Source organism: Saccoglossus kowalevskii, chromosome 5 (genome assembly GCF_978046115.1).
Source record: "Saccoglossus kowalevskii chromosome 5, keSacKowa6.1, whole genome shotgun sequence".
NCBI lineage: Eukaryota > Metazoa > Hemichordata > Enteropneusta > Harrimaniidae > Saccoglossus > Saccoglossus kowalevskii.
The window spans coordinates 37911448-37933578 of record NC_140645.1 but is presented as its reverse complement, the minus strand read 5'-3'; the positions used below and the strand labels follow the sequence as shown (position 1 = coordinate 37933578).

At 35.2% G+C, this 22131-nt stretch overlaps 1 protein-coding gene and 1 long non-coding RNA gene across 5 annotated transcripts; both read left to right on the top strand.

Annotated features, from left to right (window-relative positions):
- The first annotated feature begins 401 nt into the window (after positions 1-401).
- LOC144361475 (uncharacterized) lies at positions 402-2231 on the top strand. The gene is made up of 3 exons (XM_078013437.2): positions 402-561; positions 965-1027; positions 1641-2231. The coding sequence occupies exons 1-3, from the start codon at positions 490-492 to the stop codon at positions 2085-2087; spliced, it is 582 nt and encodes a 193-aa protein (XP_077869563.2). The 5' UTR covers positions 402-489; the 3' UTR covers positions 2088-2231.
- An 11183-nt stretch (positions 2232-13414) lies between these two features.
- LOC100373886 (uncharacterized) lies at positions 13415-21028 on the top strand. 4 transcript variants are annotated; one of them, XR_013422382.2, is made up of 3 exons: positions 13415-13611; positions 18350-18503; positions 20850-21028. It is a non-coding gene; the product is annotated as an uncharacterized LOC100373886 (long non-coding RNA). The 4 variants fall into 4 exon arrangements; XR_013422381.2 differs by having other exon boundaries at positions 13420-13611; positions 20847-21028; XR_013422380.2 differs by having other exon boundaries at positions 13422-13611; positions 18350-18491.
- Positions 21029-22131: the final 1103 nt, after the last annotated feature.

Sequence of the window (22131 nt, the reverse complement as noted above, 5' to 3'; positions counted from 1 at the left end):
GTTCACTGCATGAAAACTTTAATAAACGAGATAATTCTATAATTCATATTCAGGGACCTTGTATGATTGTACCGTTTCTCACATCAGACGAAGTTCGAGAGAAGGTGGCGAATTGGATGATGGATAAAAAAGAAACTACTAGGAACGAGGTAATATGAACCCAGATAACAACCACAATACCAACACTACCTAACTCTTCAGCGCATTGTGTTCTTTAGTATAAAACACAAATTATCCCCGCATATGAATGTCAGTAACTCCTAAACTAATAAAAATCTTCACCCAGTAAAGCATTAAGTATTTATATATATTTCTGATTTTCAGAATGAGTTAACAGAAACATTTAAAGCAATATTCAACGATTCGACACATGGTGAAATGACGCGACATAATACGCGACTCGCTGCATTTAACAGCAGACGTGTAGCGTACCAGGAAACGTCATTCTCGCTGAATGGTAAACGTAGAGGGCGATGTAAAAAATTAAATATGGGGGTTCAAGGAGAGAAGAAGAGATCCCAAACCTGTAGATCTAATCACGTGGTACATCGTGATATGTGCGTGAGTATTATTTCTATTTATTTATAATTAATATTCATAATCATGTAAACAACGACGACAATTGTGTTTCTATCAATTTTTATATGGACTCTATGGATATAAAATACGATTGAAAAAACGTCAAAGATTGGAAGTGTTTAATTATTCTTGCGTGTTTCATATATTGATATTTTAATTTAATAACTATTTCATGTGTCATTTTATTAATGAGAATTATAATATTATGACATGAACGCATATTAAATGTTAGTTTACACGTCTAATGAGAGACAATGTGTACAACCTTACTAGCGATATTGTATATTGGTAATGGATTCCAGCACGTTGGAAACAAATAGACAAAATTAGCGAAAGTTATTTTATATTTTAATGCAAGGATGTAATTTGATGACGTTATTTCTAGGAACGTGGTGGACCTCTTTTTGTCAAACGAAATTTTGGAAAGGTACAACCTCCAGCGGTGAGAGTAAGTCGTCAAATTATTAATAATAACTTAAAGGGGCACCTTCCAGTTAAGATTAATTTTACAACAAGTTTGCTTTCTGGGTTAAAATAACAATGGATAACAAAAGATAGATTAACATTGTAAACAACATAAACAATAGTGTCCCATGATTCTTTGGAGCAATCCGTGGGATTGAGCGGTTCCCCTTTAAAGCGGGAGGGTCGTCAATTGAGTCCCAAGCGACGATAACAACACACGCTAAAACGCAAAGGCTCATGGGTAGACGCTCGTTTGTAAAGAATTACACGCTATGACCATCTGACGCATGCGCAGCTGACGACTCCCCGCTTTAACAAAAGAGTGCACAGTGACCTGTTGGCAAGAACTAGTTGTTCGCTGCTGTTGTTTTTATATATGCATGTATGGTTCTAGCCAATAAGATCACGAGCTTGTGCTGATCAGTGAGCGACATTTGTCATCAGACATGCGCAGAATGGTTGGCAAAGACGTCACAGTACACACGTTTAAATAAGTGATACTTGTAATATTACTTCTCCTCCAATCTCTCTGTGTGAATTTACTTTATCCAAAATATTGTATATTAATTATTTTCATAACATTGCACACATTGCAGGTACGAAGTGTAAAAAAGATATCGCCTATGACGTCAGAGTCCGTCAATGTACAAACGGATGAACTGACCTGTACGCACCAGCATAATAAAGAACATCCACCAAAGATAAAAACAAAAGCAAGAGACAACATGCCTATTGATGGCGCTTTCTTGAAAGAAAAAAGAAAGGCTTCTTTAAACAATAAAAGTGGCAACCATAGCCCACAGAATAAAACTTGCGCAGATTCAGAAAGTTTACCTGGAAACTCCCTCAAAGTTAAATACCCGACACCTGCTGATGCGGAATTATTAAAGGAAGTGACGTCACGCTTAACAAGAACAATGACATGCCCGTTGTACCAAGTAATGACTCCAAGAAGTATCTCTGAAATGTCACATGACTCGGGATTTTCGACTAGTTCAACCAAGAAACGAGAAATGCTTCAAATTGATATGCATTCCATTTAAAGCAGACCAGAAAATGTTATAAAGTAAACTATAAATGTACTATAAATGTAAACTATAAACGATACCAGCAATCCCAGAAGTATCATTTAGTACGTTTTTGTTTATCACATACTTTATGTTAATAAATGTTATTAACTTGTTTTATCTCTTTGGTGTATTCATTTCTGTTGGTGCTACATTCACATGTATGGAGTGTGGATGATTTTTTATTCCACTTTAGAATGTCAAAGATCATATGGCGGCAGTCGTCTTGCCGCGTCCTGTTCGATATGGGACTCATAGCGACATATACAACGCGTGTAAAATACATTGTTTATTTACGACGACCACCGCGCTTCATATATCACAATACTTCTACTTTAGAATGTCAAAGGTCATCTCTCAAAATATTTCCACTTTAGTATGTCAAAGGTCATCTATCACAATACTTCCACTTCAGAATGTGAAAGGTTATCTAACACAATATTTCTGCTTTAGTATGTCAAAGGTCATCTATCACAATAATTCCACTTTAGACTGTTAAAGGTTATCTATCACAATACTTCCACTTTAGAATGTCAAAGGTCATCTATCACAATACTGCCACTTTAGAATGTCAAAGGTCATCTATCACAATACTGCCACTTTAGAATGTCAAAGGATATCTATCGCAATACTGCCACTTTAGAATGTCAAAGGTCATCTATCACAATACATCCACTTTAGAATGTCAAAGGTTATCTATCACAATACTGCCACTTTAGAATGTCAAAGGTTATCTATCACAATACTGCCACTTTAGAATGCCAAATGATATATATCAAAATACTTCCACTTTAGAATGTCAAAGGTCATCTATCACAATATTGCCACTTTAGAATGTCGAAGGTCATCTATCACAATACTGCCACTTTAGAATGTCAAAAGATATCTATCACAATACTGCCACTTTAGAATGTCAAAGGTCATCTATCACAATACATCCACTTTAGAATGTCAAAGGTTATCTATCACAATACTGTCACTTTAGAATGTCAAAGGTCATCTATCACAATACATCCACTTTAGAATGTCAAAGGTTATCTATCACAATACTGCCACTTTAGAGTGTCAAAGGTTATCTATCACAATACTGCCACTTTGGAATGCCAAAGGTTATCTATCAAAATACTGCCACTTTAGAATATCAAAGGTCTTCTATCACAATACTGCCACTTTAGAATGCCAAAGGTTATCTATCAAAATACTTCCACTTTAGAATGTCAAAGGTCATCTATCACAATATTGCCACTTTAGAATGTCGAAGGTCATCTATCACAATACTGCCACTTTAGAATGTCAAAAGATATCTATCACAATACATCCACTTTAGAATGTCAAAGGTTATCTATCACAATACTGTCACTTTAGAATGTCAAAGGTCATCTATCACAATACACCCACTTTAGAATGTCAAAGGTCATCTATCACAATACTTCCACTTTACAATGTCAAATGTTATATATCACAATACTTCCACTTTAGAATGTCAAAAGTTATCTATCACAATATTTCCACTTTAGAATGTCAAATGTCATCTGTCACAATACTTCCACTTTAGAATGTCAAAGTTCATCTATCACAATCACAATACTTCCACTTTAGAATGTCAAAGGTTATCTATTCCAATATTTTCACTCTAGAATGTCAAAGTTCATCTATCACAATACTTACACTTTAGAAAGTCAAAGGTTATCAATCACAATATTTCCACTTTAGAATTTCAAAGGTTATCTATCACAATACATCCACTTTAGAATGTCAAAGGTTATCTATCACAATACTTCCACTTTAGAATGTCAAAGGCCATCTATCACAACACATGTACTTCCACTTTAGAGTGTCAGAGGTCATCTATCACAATACTGAGCTAATTGTCAAAGAGGAAATTGATTTCATGCCTAAATTTGTCACAGGTGACCACATGTTTGCGAAGGTAACTCTGTGGTTGTTTTATTGATTTAAAAAAAAGCATTTGACTCCATCTGGCACGCGGGTCTCTTACATAAGGCCAGCAACGATGGACAATTTAATATTGTAATAAGCTATTTTTAATTACTTTGTAGGATGTTTGAAAGTTAAAAATAGTTTGACCAATAATTTTACTATTGATAAATGCGTCAGACAGGGAGATGGGTTAAGTCATCTGCTTTTTAATTTATACATAAATGACATTAAAGAACATATACATTCCTTGCACAATTACCAGCCATCTCTGTTAAACACCTAGCTTCCATGTCTATTGTATGATGTATGCAGATGACTTGCGTTTTCACCCAGAGACACTAAATGATCTTCAAAACGCTATCAACGCCCTGTAATCGTACTGTAAGTTAATTAATATTATTTCAAAATAATATATATATTCAATAAAACAAATAAACGTCTAGTGAAACTTAAATTTTATATCAACAAGAGTTAAAAAGAGTATGTTTACACCTATCTTAGGATAACCTAAGTATAACAGGTTGATTCGATAAAGTAAAATAATCCTGAAAAACAAGGCTTTAAAAGCTTGCTTTAAAATGACTGAAGTACTTTGTTTTTTTCAGAATCATGTAACCCATCGAGAGTACAATGTGACCTTTGACCTTTAAGATGTTTGATGCTGTAACAATATAATTGCACCCAGTAATATACAGCTACCTGCATTGATGACAAATGATGCCACTGGGGGCAGTGTGCACAGTACGAGTAATACCAACTGTCAGAAATAGCGGTTCGGATGGCGACGGTTATATCGTAATTAGTTTCAAATCACTGAGTCAAGTTCCGTCCAAGACCTCGCATTAGTCTAAATGACGACAGATCTAACACAGCCATTCACTAGTAATCAGCTAAACAAGTCGGTCAACAGATACGCGAAAACTAATTCATGACAGTAATGTGACAGGTTCGGAAAGTAGCACTTGCTTCGGATGCGATATTGATTTTTTTGTCAAAGACATTCAACTGTCATGATGTTTCGATAGGATTAGGTAAATTATCTATGTGTAATTCAGGTTACTACCATCGACAAAAATGTACTTCTATATAGAATTTACAGATAAATTCATTTAGAAAATTCTAGATTTTAATGTCATAGCGAAGAAAATCTAATATACGACATTGTATCTACGGTTATTACGTATGTCGCCACTTTGGAATGCCAAAGGTTATCTATCAAAATACTGCCACTTTAGAATATCAAAGGTCTTCTATCACAATACTGCCACTTTAGAATGCCAAAGGTTATCTATCAAAATACTTCCACTTTAGAATGTCAAAGGTCATCTATCACAATATTGCCACTTTAGAATGTCGAAGGTCATCTATCACAATACTGCCACTTTAGAATGTCAAAAGATATCTATCACAATACTGCCACTTTAGAATGTCAAAGGTCATCTATCACAATACATCCACTTTAGAATGTCAAAGGTTATCTATCACAATACTGTCACTTTAGAATGTCAAAGGTCATCTATCACAATACACCCACTTTAGAATGTCAAAGGTCATCTATCACAATACTTCCACTTTACAATGTCAAATGTTATATATCACAATACTTCCACTTTAGAATGTCAAAAGTTATCTATCACAATATTTCCACTTTAGAATGTCAAATGTCATCTGTCACAATACTTCCACTTTAGAATGTCAAAGTTCATCTATCACAATCACAATACTTCCACTTTAGAATGTCAAAGGTTATCTATTCCAATATTTTCACTCTAGAATGTCAAAGTTCATCTATCACAATACTTACACTTTAGAAAGTCAAAGGTTATCAATCACAATATTTCCACTTTAGAATTTCAAAGGTTATCTATCACAATACATCCACTTTAGAATGTCAAAGGTTATCTATCACAATACTTCCACTTTAGAATGTCAAAGGCCATCTATCACAACACATGTACTTCCACTTTAGAGTGTCAGAGGTCATCTATCACAATACTGAGCTAATTGTCAAAGAGGAAATTGATTTCATGCCTAAATTTGTCACAGGTGACCACATGTTTGCGAAGGTAACTCTATGGTTGTTTTATTGATTTAAAAAAAAGCATTTGACTCCATCTGGCACGCGGGTCTCTTACATAAGGCCAGCAACGATGGACAATTTAATATTGTAATAAGCTATTTTTAATTACTTTGTAGGATGTTTGAAAGTTAAAAATAGTTTGACCAATAATTTTACTATTGATAAATACGTCAGACAGGGAGATGGGTTAAGTCATCTGCTTTTTAATTTATACATAAATGACATTAAAGAACATATACATTCCTTGCACAATTACCAGCCATCTCTGTTAAACACCTAGCTTCCATGTCTATTGTATGATGTATGCAGATGACTTGCGTTTTCACCCAGAGACACTAAATGATCTTCAAAACGCTATCAACGCCCTGTAATCGTACTGTAAGTTAATTAATATTATTTCAAAATAATATATATATTCAATAAAACAAATAAACGTCTAGTGAAACTTAAATTTTATATCAACAAGAGTTAAAAAGAGTATGTTTACACCTATCTTAGGATAACCTAAGTATAACAGGTTGATTCGATAAAGTAAAATAATCCTGAAAAACAAGGCTTTAAAAGCTTGCTTTAAAATGACTGAAGTACTTTGTTTTTTTCAGAATCATGTAACCCATCGAGAGTGCAATGTGACCTTTGACCTTTAAGATGTTTGATGCTGTAACAATATAATTGCACCCAGTAATATACAGCTACCTGCATTGATGACAAATGATGCCACTGGGGGCAGTGTGCACAGTACGAGTAATACCAACGGTGTCCGTTACGGTGTCGGTTACGGTGTCCGTTACGGTGTCGGTTACGGTGTCCCTTACGGTGTCGGTTACGAAGGCTCAACATAACAAGACGCATGTATACGTGTATAGTAGTGGTGCACGTGGTCACGATGCGACTCGGTCACATGAAAGCCATCCTAGAATATTAATAAATCGCAAAACTCAATCAACCAAATCAGATTCAAATTCAGATATTAAGCCACAAAGCAATTAGCGCAAATCTCAGTACCACGAAATGGTTTAGCTGATTTTAGTTTCCATGGTAACTGACCCTGGGGTTTGCCTTTGTTGGTTGAATGGAAATGACTAATAAAATAAATAGAGCACAGCGTGCTATCTAGTCAGTGCTAATGATTTAATGCACAGGGCAGTCTGACTAGCTGTTATTAGATTATACAGTGTCATTACCACCATATTGAATTACGCATTGTCAGAGGTAATTCGAAGCCATAAGTGTAATATCAAATAACTATAATATTTGTTATAGCCGCTGTGTATAGGTATCATGGATAGTTTTGAACCGACACGAAATTAACCGAATCATCAATTATAAACTTGCTGTTTTGTTTGATGCGAATACCGCTCAGTATATATATTGTCATTTCTCATATAAGCCCTAGTAAATTTCTCGGAAAACAGTTTAATAATGATTGAACAATTTACAAGTAGTATGTGCATCGCATCATTTCTCATATGCATTATAATGGATGGCCGTCAGTTCATCTCAAAGATAATAAAAAACACGTACGTGTCATAACCAAATCAGCGTAATTCAAACCCCGGGAACTAAGGTCTAGCACATAATTTTGAAATATGCAGCTTATTTCAGGGAATGTTTTATAGACAAACAGCCTTTTTGTCCAAATGCTGATCACGTGGTCATTTATATTTGTCTTCAAGTAAATGTACTCTACCCTCTAAATATTATTTTCTTAGGGAACCCTTCCCAGTCACACCCTCGTTAGGTCTAGCACATAATTTTGAAATATGCAGCTTATTTCAGGGAATGTTTTATAGACAAACAGCATAAGGGACATTTTAGTACCAAATCCTGATCACGTAGTCATTTGTATTTGTCTTCATGTAAATGTACTCCACCCTCTAAATATTGCTTTTTGGGGGGGACCCTTCCCAGTCACACCCTCGTTATAAACAGCATATACCATAATTGACTAAATCACCAATTATCTACGCTGTAACTTGAGTTGCTATACCAGTGTACTATCATTGGAGTATAAATCACTAGGTCACGTAGAATGAATCGGTCCGATTTGTTTACTACGTTAGAGAAATTGCTTGCACAGCCAGGCTCTTGCGGTTGTTATTTCCATAGATATATGGGCGTATCCAATAATGATAAACAAAGCAGACATGAATGACTCCGTCATATAATATAAAATACTTTATTTTCGCTTGGAATTAATTGTTGCTATTTTCACTGAGGGAATGATTCAGTGAAAGTAAAATCCAGCGAATATACCCTTTTTCCCATATTTTACATTTAACTTGTCAAAAATCAGTAAAAATAAATTTCAAACAAAACACCCAAAAATCATCAAAAATTAATTCCAGCTAAAATAAAATATTTTAAATTACAGTATGTCACGTAACATGAAGCTGAGATGACATACTATTTTTGCTCAATACAAAGATTGCACTGATATTAAAATTAACTGATGGTTTTATTAGTGAAATATCATCGTATATTCTCATTACAATCTTTGCGGCTATTATAATACATGAAATGCCTGTTTTTCTACTGGAGTAAAGGAGTGTTCAGCAATAAGAAAGACGAGTTGACTATAATATACAAGTATTGTTTTACTTAACGCGATATTGTGTCATGAATTCTGCACAGGGACGCTGACGTCATTCTCGATGCGTTGATGCTTGATGCATTTGGTGTTGCATTGTGGGTAATTGGTGGTACAGTCTACGTAAAACAATGTAGCAACAGCGTTAGAATAAATTAATGTACTGAGAAACCAGTAATTAATTACCTATCTGTAAGCGGTCGATGTTAATTTGATTTGAAAGTGGTCATTTCATTAATTAATAAAAAGGGTGGCTAAATTAAAAACATTATTGAGCAGTTTTCTAAAAAAAAATCTTCAATGTCCACCGTCTGATTTCTGTGGCGAAAACCAAACTCCCATTTTCCATTCTAGAGTTATCCATGCACCACTTGTTACTAAGTGTTCTGTCGTTATATTGCGAGATAAATGTTTCCCGTTGAGGGAGTTGACCATCACTCGGTAATCATCGCGTACCGTGTTTCCCTCAGCGCTTAAATTTAACAACAACAACGTGACTGCAACTTACAACGGCATAACAGTCTTAAAGCGGAAGTTTTGTCACCTGCGCACGCGCGGGAATTGAGTCCCAAGCGACGATAGCAACTCACGCTAAAACGCAAAGGCTCATGGGTAGACGCTTGTTTGTAAACAATGACACGCTATGGCCATCTGACGCATGCGCAAGTGACGACTCCCCTGCTTTAATATAAATAGGACTAAACAATCATGAAGTATGAAGAAATAATAACGAATACAAAGTCCTTGATTTTACACGATTATTTTTCGTTTGTTCATCTCACTCTCTTATATTTCCTTCTTTTTCCTGCTATTAATCACGTGACTAACACCACTGGCACAATCTACACCCTGCTTCTCTCCAGCGAACATATCTTACGCGAACCCTGTAACTATAATTCTAGTACTTTCCTGTCTACTTTGCTGAAGGGGATGGAAAGCGGAAACGCATGCCGGATTCACGCGTCAGTGGATTGCGAACCACGATGTACAACCAATATACCGTTAATACACTGCTTTCACGCCAATGCGCGTGTAATTATCCAGTGTTTAACCATAGATAATGCACCCCACTTACGCTTTACAATACAGTAATGGACATGTCCATGCTCAGCCAGCCTCACATTCGGATCACTCCTGCACAATATATTGATTACAGGGGCATTTCATTTTTAAAATCAGTCGAGTACTGACATGTCGTACATATGTATATCGGCCTCCCATGTGAACTTCGTAGAGAAGGGGTAATTGTATCCATAATATTAGAAAAACGAGTGAATATGTGGTTATTACGAGGAGTCCCACAAAGTATAATTGCAGTACAAAAGAATTATCGACCGGTCGATGTCGACTGTGTGCTTTCCAGAAGCAGCTAAAGGAAGGTGGGGACTCGGGATAGCAATGTTAGTGTGTGGGGGGAATCATTGTGTACAAATGAAAGTAAGCCGAGTTTTTCCTTCCCACTTACCGACAGTATGTGAATTATAACATAACACTGTGTGGATTAAGAGCAACTGTACGCATCAAAGCATCTGAAGTCAATGTGAGATTGAATGAACGGAAAACAACGAAGTCGTTTTTCAGGTTCGTGATAGCTGGGATCTACCAAATCGTTTGTAATTACACGCAACGAGAAACAACACGCCAGGCCGTGGTGACAATGTATTTATAACTTATTCTATATATCACCTGAAGTTGGTAACCATGATTTGACACAATATGTATTATTAATAATTTACTAAATTACTAGCTTCAGCAGGAATGTATTTTTCTCACTTGAACTTGGGGGTAATCAAAGTTGTAGACATATGTGCCTCCAAACTGGGACCTCTTTCGCGCAAAAGTGTCGACAATTTCAGCATTCATTACTGAAATATAACTATTACGGGTCAAAATTCGCTTAAATCACAGTTCGGGTCATAAAATGCATTATATGTCTTTTCAGCATGTAGCTCGGAAAAGAAACAAGTCAGAAAAAACAACTGTGTTATTTAAGTCTCACTTTTTCATCAACTCACTAGTTGTCTAAGCTGGAGTGTTATACGCGACAACTTAGTGTCAAATTGCATTACAAAATCATATGTGTAACTGTTGCCGATAGCGGTTTAATACTTACAAATAATACAGTAATAATTTACATGATTACACTGACCTCAGCGGTGCTCACATTATAGCACAGTGTGACCCCGTTAATAACAACCATCTATTTTAATTTATGTATTTGCTCATGCTTCTAAATTCCCACTTTTGTGGAAGCCACTTTTTGTTGTATTTTCTGTAAATTCTCGCGTCATATGAATATAGTTTATGTTTATCGCGATGACGGAGAAGACTTACAGAGTGATTTCTGATTAGTTATCATAATCGACGAATGAACATATACACTGTATCAGACGCGCTGCTCTGGTGACAACGTCATAATGTTGACATGAGTTTCGCCAGTGATCAACTTGATAAATATACGTATAATATAAACTGCACATGTTTCTTATAACATGGGATTATCTCCTCCATGTGGTCATTTCGTTATGTCCGGAGAAGTGCAGGGGTATGACTAACGAAGCGCATTACGTTCAAGTTTACAGTAAAAGAAAAACTACCTAAATTATTGAAAACACATGCTCCAGAAAACAGTTAAACCTGTCGCCTCGTAAAAAACATTGACTTATAATAATCAAAATTTATTTATAGAATATAAATTGTTCAGTGTCGGGGCATTGTCTTGGTCTATATATTGTTCCGTGACGAAGCATTGTGTTGTTCTCGGTTTTTATTCTGTGATTTGAGTCTATGAATGATTCAAGTTCGTAGAAATATCACATGCATTCTTCTTATAAAGTCAAACATACACTAAACAAAATACATCTTAATTTCTAGCTTATTGGAAAGCAAATATTTGTATATATCCATCTAGTTTAATTCTGATAGTATTTTTTCTGCAACAAATGAAACCATGACAACTGTAAAATAATCAAAGCGTAAACCGACTTGTATAACAAGGTTAATGATGACGTACATACGGGTGCTACTTAATATATCTTGCAGAAAACATCATTTCACCTTAATCGTGGCTCTGTATGATATGTTTACGTTTCAAGCGAAATATTCCTCTCACGATGCACCGTATTGCTGTTAAATCAAATAAGCACACCCCCTATGTACGTCAGTGTGGGGAACACAATCTCGTTACTCCAGGAAGCGGTTTGGTTCATTGAGATGACTCATTTCCTGTAGGCTACACTTCGGTTCTGTTTACGACCGTAAAATTCAAATAATTATTTGGGCGTTACTGAGAGGGAAGTTAAGCATTATATCCTGTGACAGTTTTAAAAATCAGTATTTTATTCCATAAAGTTCGCCGTTAAGAACACTCCAACCGTTTATCAAATGTATGTATTTATGTACACGGAGAACTAAATATAACCACGATTACAGAATCAATTCAATATTTTAATTGTATGTAACAATATTATGAAACTTGACAATAAGTCAGAGGAGTGTTCTTTGCAGCGTGCTTTCGAATTTCGTGTAAACAAACAACATGTGCTACGTGTGTTGTATGGGGTTCACATCTATATCGAACACAGAGCATCATCGAACCAAATTCAAATTTTGAACTACTGAGCATGTTACTGCACATATGCAGTGCATTGTGGGAAATATACAGTATTCTCTTTGTATATTTCGGTATACAATTATCATAATGGGAACTGACTAAATTATAAGTCATCATGTGTAAACAATATAAGGATTCGTATTAATATATGACTTTTTCTTTCTATATTAATTTTGAGATATGAAGAATTAATCTCACTTTAGAAACCAGTTTAAAAAATGATGCATATTTTGACCATTTGGAGTAGAGTCAGGTACTGTAAAATAAATGCTTTATTTTCGCTTGGAATTAATTTTCACTATTTTCGCTTAAGGAATGATTCAGTGAAAATAGAATTCAGCGAATTTACCGTTGTTCCTATATTTTTACGTTATTATATTAGATGATGTAAACGTTAAAATGTACCTATTAATAGACTTCGAGAGACACCGGTGGCAGGAAGCAATTCTCATCGTGCGCGATGTGTGCGCTAGTTTGTATTTGTTCTTGTTTTTCATTAAAATTGAAATAATAAAAGTCTATTTACTCGGAGTCCGTATTTAATCTCAGAAATGAAATTGGCTCCTCAAATCGGAAAGATTGACATGCTTAGTAGTTAACAGTTAAATAAACAAGTTAACAGTGCGACCACTTGCTCATGAAATCAAACAAGCCAGCGGTTGAAATGTAACAATGTGGTTCCTTAACAAGTGGGGACTTGTATCTCGGTATATTCCAAATAAATACAGTAAAAAGAATAATCAAAGCAAATCAACATATATAAGATATTTTATTTTATTTACTGACACATACTAATGTACAAAACTTGACGTCCATTATTTCACATGGTGCTGAATAATTTCTAAAATGTATAATCGTGCTTTCCCCCATATTGGAAAATTTATTCAAAACGTCAACTTGTAGTTGAATCCTTCTACGAAACAAACTTCGCTGATTAAGTTACACACACCGGATAAACCCCCCAGTCGAGCACTCGTTCAAAAACTCCAATTTCGCCGAATCGAGATAATCAAAGTTTCTTTTGTGCGAATAACTGCTCGCTTAGGGAGCCCTGCCCACCTGTTGAGTGTTCCGCGTCACTACCTATATAAGGCGTGGTAGTACATGATATCGACACAGTCATTCATTTCTCACTTTACTACGGTGTGCTGTTACAAGAATCAACCGTGAAATCATGTCACCTACAATGCTGCAGTTTACAGTTGTCATGATGGTCGCTATTATCGTCATTAATGCGTATGACGTGACATCATATAGTCTTAACGAAGAATCTTTTGTAAGTGACTGTTTTAATTTGTTTTAAAAATAACTTGCATTTTTGTGGTAGTTTATCGGATATTATCGCCAACAACAGCTGAATGGTGCTGATAATGAGCGTAACATATAATTGCATTTGAATATTATTATAAGTAAGATGATAACAATTAGATGAAATGCGGTATTTATTAATACAAAATATTTATTTATTTTTCATACTCATTGTGAGGGTATATTTTACGATGACAATCCCGTATTTATCAAATCTGTAAATTGGTCACATATTTAGTACACATATAGTTTAAAAATAGAAGTAACACGTTTATAAAACTTCAAAAAGTTGAATTATAATATTGAAGTATGTAGACAACATGGCATACTATATATGATATGACGTCGTGTCCTGTTAACAGCGACGATCAATCAAGATACATGTAATGTTTTATTATATTTAACGCATAAAATTCCTAACACCCAAAAGTTCAAAGTCACGTTAGATATACAGTTTTATTATCGATTTGTATGTTCAGACGACTTAAACAACACAAGCCCGTATACTCAATTACCCTGTAGTGGGTAAAACACGACTGTGAAAGCTGTAAAAGCGAAGTTTCTTTGTTTACGGAAGGTGGTTTCAGACAATCTATACCGGACTCAAAATCCGCTACGAACTTGGGTTTAAAAATAACATCGAAATGCATATGTGATGCACTGTGACGCATTTTTCTTATCCCTGATTTTCCATGTGTCTTAAAAGTGACCCAGAATTCACTGTAAATTCGGACGGTAAAGTGATGCAAAAACATATCGCGTGTAGTGATACAATTTTCATCTTGATTTCTGGCTTTAGACTTAGATACTATACACAATTGAGGCTTTTGTTGTTAGATTAAAAATAATAATTTGAAATATCTGCAGTATGGAAAATACACACTGCGCATTACTTCAATTTCTTGCTTAAAAATATCGTGCATGGAAGGAAATCCCATAGTACAATTACGGCGGCAACTTGAAGTAAATACGCTAGAAAGTGTTGTCAAATTTATTTTGTGATATTGTGTTTTTTTTACATTAAATATTGAATTAAAGATGCTAACCCGTGAGTATGGGTTGAATTTCAGTGTAAATATCGAATTTGTTTGATTAATTGGGTATTTCATAGTGTATTATAACATCAATCAAAACTGTAAGTTACATTGTGCAATTTTTAATAACTGAAAAAATATGACAATCAATCGTCTTCAGACAATTTGTATTATTGTGCTTCGCGGAAAGAATATCCGTTATATTGAAAGAAAATATAGTGTTTTCACAATTGACGTCTCATACTTATTTAAATAATAATATATTATTGTCTTTTATATTATATCAATTAATCACACATTATAAAGATTGGTAGATTGTTTTACTTGTTGGAAGCTGGTCTGAATCGCCGGAGTATCAGAACGACGTAATGCGAGTCCCTGAATACTATTAGCATACGAGATTCCTGAGACGTGAGTCCCAGGGACAAGGTTCTAACGTAATGTTTTTTTTTATTTCGTTTATATTTGTACAGGATAAAACCCTCGTACGAGAAATATTCCGGAATATCAGAAATAAAACGCCTCGACATTTTATCGTGATGAGCGTCTGGTTTTATTTGCTATTTTGGACTCAGCATCCCGAACCATCTAAGTGATGTATATTTCGGGGGAATTCTTATATTTTGAAGTCATTTAGTGAGTTGATTCCTGATAACAATTGTGCACGAAATTTGTAATGGGAAAGAGCCATGCTCCTATTTTCAAATGAAATATGCTAGTCCTATGACGTTTTGACGTAATGCGTTAATTCACGACATATATTAATGAATACTGAATTTAAAATTCCCAAATTGTCTTCTATAACCAATTATTCTTTTCATTATTTATGTGCAGCCTTGCATGTTATGCAGAGCGTTCAAAAAAATAACATGTTTGCACGTTTCACGGTAATTTGATATTTGTTAATGATAGAGCTCTAAAGTGTTGACAATGTGAGAACGTTGACCCAAAATATGAGACAAATAAAAAAAATTAAAAAAAAACAACAACATTTTTTAAGGCAGCCTATCTTCGGCCAACTTTTAAACTAGATGCGATGCTTCCGTAGAATGGAATCAAACTCAGTAACTCATACACGGGCACCTGACGCACACCATAGCCGATTGTACGTGGTTGTTGTATCGAAACACGTCCTCGTCACTAGGTGTGTCATCAAACTTACGTTTTATATGACTCAATTCACACTACACTGGTCCAATAAACGTCAATTAATGACTGCTTTCACTGCTACTATATACGTCACGCAACATGAAATTTGACGGCTACTAACTGACGAACCCAGAGGGAGGTCGGCGGACTGCATCTAGGAGTCCCGTAGAGAGCAGTGTAAGTTCTTTTATCCAATAGACGGAAATCGTCGGTACCTCAGGGATGTATATATGCAACAGTATATATCGGCAACTTTTAGCTAGGTGAAAAAAAATGAGCTCCATAAAAAAAAGTCATTAATTGGAGTATTTCACAAATAAAACTGTGTTGTCATAGAGATCGTGGTTCCGATTCGTCTTGGTTAACATGTTATGAAAACATAGTTAATAATTTATTAAAATATTTGTTCATTTGAATTGAAATATTTTGCAGTTAGTTAATAATACGTAGTATGACATTTAAAACTCGCCATGTACCTCGGGATATATAGCGCAAATACCAATTATCTCTGACATTACCGTGATTTACTCACTCAAATTAAATTGTGACTAACAGTGACCCAATCGCTCAGTTTTCTTCAACTCGGATAATACGTGATGCTGCAAAACATTTCAATAAATTTTATAGCCAGTGGCTTTTGAACCAGTTTTTCACAAGATGAGTAGATGTTATACTCCAGAGATATCTTACAAAAACATGTACAGAGACCAAAATGTTATAAATTATATGTTAATGTTATATGAAAAAAAACACTTTTTTTTTCTTTCAAGCATATTGTATACTTTCATAGGTAACTTGGATGCCTACAACATAACATCAACATACTCGGTACGAAACTGATATGCTAAAATAACTGCCGGCCAGAATTGATTCAACATCGATCAGCTCTCTAGAGCACAACATAGCTAAACAGCAATTGAAACCGGAATTCTTTATTCAAATTTGTCATCGTTTCAGTAGAATTTCCAACTCGTGTTATTAACATAGGTGTTAAAAAATCCGTACTCAAATTGGGTACATGGTTATCTGCTGACAGGTAATTTGAATTTATATTATGTGCTCACTTATTATGGTGTTTTCCGTTGCGTTATGGTGAAAATAAATAAATAAATAAACCTCAAACTGTCACGTGATCAATATGACAATATTGTCACCGTAACAGTTATCATATACGGGCTATTGTTCATGAAATCTGACATTAGTCTTGGTGACCTAGCGACCACGGACGAATAACAATAGCTGCGCTGCGCTCCTCGCAAATATGAACGCTTAAAATCTTAGATTTGACCATTCCACGATGTGTTAGTGGTTTTCTTTTCCCTAATTATCGCAAAAATGTGTACCCCATGATATCAGTCGTTGGTGATGCCAAGTACAAGTCTATTGTGAAATCGTCACGCTGCCGCCATTTTGAATACGACCATATAGTCATAATCTAGACCTCTCCATGTCTGGCGATGTACAATATATCTTTGCGTTCAGTTAATTATACGTCCTGATAGCCAGATAATAATGATATAAAATATATTTTATGCTGTCTGCCAATATAGTTTAAAACTGTTAATAATCACGATGACGTCACATATTTTAATTACGTTATTTCTGTATTGTTACATACTATGTCTTCCCATTTCCGGAATTCAGACACGTGTTCACTACAAGTAAATTTGAAAAGCGTGTTTTGCTGATTAAATTCGTTCTACTTTCCGTAATTCCAAAAAAACACGTCAATCTTATTTTACACATACTGACAGGTTGTTCCATTCGTTTTTACTAGGATAAAATGCGAGCTTCCTGAATTTAACATATTCTTGTATTACTCCAAACCCCAGGGACCGTGTCTTTCTCAATTTAACATATACCTGCCTTTTATTTCGGCCCCGACGGATCGTGTCTGAATGGTGTGACTAAGCATATAATAAACCAAGTGCATCTATCACTGACGCATCGTTTTTGTTAAAAAAAAAAACGTGCCGCGTTATTTTTAAGCAGATTACATATACGAAGTTCATACATGGCTTCCATCGGGGAAAGAAGATGTCGAATTGATGCAACAATGTTTCAAAATAAAAAAAAAATGAAATTCATTTTGAAATGAATTTCTTTTAGTTTTTAATATGTTTCCCATGCGTACATTCACTCAGAAACCGATGCTGATTGTGTTGTGTTCAATCTCTTCACCAAACTATAGAATGCAATCTCGAAGCTTTATTTTATTTTATTATTCTTGTAAGCTACGGTGGTTCGAGATTAAGATTACTAGTAAAGAATTGTTAGATTATTGTTTGATTTTATTTTATTTCATAAACTACTTTCAAATCCATTTAACTCTTTTGAGCACCAAAGTTAACTTTTGTTACTTTTCATGAGATAAAACCAACAGTGTTTATTAACAAAAAATATAAAATTACATAAAACGGGTTGAAAAAGACACCAAATTGTCACAATGAAACGTATAACGTTAATTGTATCGATGATGACATTTATTCGTAATAACTTTTGTCTCGTCTTCATCTATTTCAGTGTATCACAAATGAGCCATGCTTGGGTCGTATTGCCGGTATCAGTGCCAGGCCCGTACAGCGGTGTACATGCCCACCATGGGCCGACAAATGCATGTTTGACTACCAACAACGAAAGTTTCTGTGCATGGACCCATCGTCAGGTATGTAGGCATGTAAGTGTCACTACGTTTTCATACATTTCGAGTTGTTTTCAATAACAGCAAGCGGTAACTCGGACATTTGGAAATTGGAGGCATACTCCAACAGACTCAGTTTGTAATTACATACTATACCCCGCGAAAAAAAAAACGTCTCTGTTTCAAGTTTTTTTTTCAATAGGGCGGTGGGACGCTAATGCTATTTGACACGGCACGTTGGCCAGAAACATAACATTTTTAGACCTTAGTATAGAACAATGTAATTGAAATATGATGTAGCAACAGCATCTGAACTCCACAGGGGCTACTTTCATATTAAGTAGGTAAGGATGTGAAGCCCACCTCTCGTAAACCATACTAACTTCTAAACCATTTGTTTTTCTATTTATATACCCACTTCTAAACAGAAGTTTTTTTTCAGTGAAAAAAAAAACACCCAACTCACAACTTTCGCAACCAGTGAGCGCATCCGGACAATGCATTTTATTCAGCCTTTTCCAGTATTTGGCTTTGAATATAAGAACCAGTGAAAAAGTAAATAACTGCTACACACTTCTAAACCAAATCATTGATAACCCACCCCCTTCTAAACAAAATAACGTGAAATGACACCACAGTCGGGCGACACATACGCATATTGCACTTCTATGCAAGTAGCCCCCGGGATCTGACCCTGTCAAACTGGAATGGACTTCGTGACGTTTAAACTCATGGAGCTTTGTCTGAAGAAAATTTGTCTTATATGTTTTAATATTGGTTTCACATTTGAAATGACGTTTAATATTTATATAGATACACTCGGTGTATCCGTCAATATTAAATGTTTCTCCGTGAGAATGATTGAAAACTATCCCATGTTTGCAAGCCTGAGCCAAGTGTAATGTTTGTTATTTATTAACTCGAAACTCACATAAGGCCATGTTGCACATGTAACGGTGAGGTCACAATATACGTTGAGCCGTCACGCAATATTCGTATGGAGTTAAGAAAATAGTGCTTAGAATACAAATATATATATTGTTAAACGTTGGTTGCCCTATATGTTTTTTTCTTTATATACTGTTCATCCTGGAATTATGGATTGGTGTACTCGTGGCTGGGCACACTGAATCAGTCATTATGTCAATCACGCCACCAACGGCAGTAAATGAGAGAATGCTGGTTAGCCAATCAGCTTTTAGTAAAACATTATTGTGATTACCCTTTGTTGTTGACCATTTTGAAAAGCGTATTTATGACTAAACATTAAGCGTAATTATGTTTAAAAATTAAATATAAAAATTTGGTATTAGATTTTATTTAAAAAAATCATTTTAACTGACGCGTAGCTGCCTGCAATTACTTCAACCATTTAAAGCAAAAAACATAAAAAAACAGAACATCAAAAAGTGAATAACGTTTTAAAATTCCTGGTTACCTCATTTTGTTTTATTCCGAATTTTACTCCCTCACCTCCATTCCACTATTCTATGCATATACAAAAGTGCTTCACTCCACTGCGTCATCAGTTCCAACCCAATATGCAAATCGCACCAAGTCAGCTTTTGATTCGATGCAAACCTACTCACAGGATTGTCCCTGATTGGTTACCCAACCATAACACCTAGACCAATCAGAGGGCAAATTGTTGACATGTTATTTCGGTGTATCGAATTCTGCTTCGACTCAACTGGAGCTCCGTTCTGAGAGTCTGAGATATGTTAACCAATCAGAACGCGATCTGTAGCTTGAGTACAGAGTGGTTATAAATCAAAACACCTGAATACGGTTTGCAAAGGTCGAATTGTCAGATGTAATTAGAGGCAATGTATATTAAATAAAAAAAATCTGTAACTTATTCTAAATATTGTTATTTTATGTTGATGAATACGTTGGAATATGGTTTTATTTTGAGCTAAAAACGTTCGTTCGATGAAACAATATAATCCGCTAATAAAAATAACATGTGCGTATATTGATTTGGTATGTACAACTGAATAACTATCAATACATAACATAATTCGATTATTAGAAGTGTGAATATACGACTAATAATAATTCAAATTGTCTGTTATCAGAATGCACAATATTGAACATGTTAATATATGTTTTCATCTGTAATCAAAATGCTTTGAGGAATCATGATAATTTCATATGATAATTGCTTTTAAGTTCGAATCTGTAAAATCTCTGGTGTTGACTCAAAATTCCCAATTTCGCGTCGGACCAAGATTTTAAAAACGAATTATGTAATTGACACGGCTTGGCCAGAGTGTAATATGATAAGCGCGTGCGTCCTCTGTTGACGGGTAAACATTCAGCGGGCACAAGGGTTTATCAATAAGATGTAATATAGATTTATCTCTGCTTTTATTACAGTAGACGTGTTTCCAGGAGACTTCATGAGTCGGTTAGACACTCGAGAAGAGAAATAAAGACGCATTTTGACGAAGAATTATTTATTTATTACTATTATTAACTTGTCGTCACTTTATACGTCTGTTATTTATTATTATATTTCAAAATAAATCTTCTAAAGCATCATATGTATTACCAAACAACTGACTTTTGTATAAATTATTTCAGTCATTTCACTGACCAAACTCGGTCTGTTGAATATGAGGTGGCGGTAATTATTCTGTTGCCAAATGACTTCATTGATTCATTGATTAGATAGTAAACATTGCAATATACGTAATGCATATTTCCTATAATTACAAATGACGTGAAAAATGTACAAAATCACTGTCTTTTGTTCTGTAGTCTCCGTTCAGAAATAGACAATTTCCGGCGACAACATTGACTTTCATAGACAGAGAATACAGATCAAAATACTTAAACATCGGCGTGTGGACGGCCTTTTTTTCAACATCTACCCAGGTCATTTACGTCACAAAATCCCTTGTCGCCAGAGGGCGGGAATTTTACTATATCGTCGTGTATTTCTCCAGATGTTTGTGGTGATACCAGTCATAAAGGTATCAACTCAAGTGACCCGGCTTTAGCTCTCCTGTCAGTAAGCGTATTGTTGATCGCCTCTAATGTGATTTGAAGTGCGGCAGTCGTCGTGCCGCGTCCTGTTCGACATGGGACTCATAGCGATGTATGGAAAATACATTGTTTATTTACATGAAATTCGACCATCGCGCTTCAACCATATTGTTTACCAGGTCCAATTTATTCGGATAAATGTTTGCTGACTGTCACCCATTCTGGTCATAAAAAAAAACTTTGAACATGATATATTTGGACTGACGTCATTCAAATATAAGTCAGTGTTGAGGTCATACATGATTGTCTATAGATAAACCCAATTTCAGATTTAGTGCATTTCTGATACGATACCAGGTGTCCGCTCTTAGTCGGTGGTGGCGCTGTTTCACGTGACTGATCTCTGAATACCCGGCAGTAAACTTAGATTGCCTCAGATTTAATAGTTTGGCGCGGCTACGAATTATATATTTTTACTCAATTGTGCGGTATCTTTTTGTTATTTTCCCATGAATTCATGTCATTTGACAAAAAATGTGTTGGTGGTAATTTTACAATGCAAGCATTGTGGGCAACTCGTTTGGCTCTACTCTTATTTTGAAAGATTGCCACGGTTACATAGTGTCTTAAATCCTGCAGTATTAGTAATTGACGCATTCTGGGAAGGATGCTA

What these genes read in the sequence shown, in the direction of transcription:
- LOC144361475 (XM_078013437.2), top strand. Translation starts at nt 490, where the DNA reads ATGGGGGTTCAAGGAGAGAAGAAGAGATCCCAAACCTGTAGATCTAAT. An exon ending in TGGTACATCGTGATATGTGC is followed by an intron (nt 562 to 964) that starts GTGAGTATTATT and finishes CGTTATTTCTAG; the next exon opens with GAACGTGGTGGACCTCTTTT. An exon ending in TACAACCTCCAGCGGTGAGA is followed by an intron (nt 1,028 to 1,640) that starts GTAAGTCGTCAA and finishes CACACATTGCAG; the next exon opens with GTACGAAGTGTAAAAAAGAT.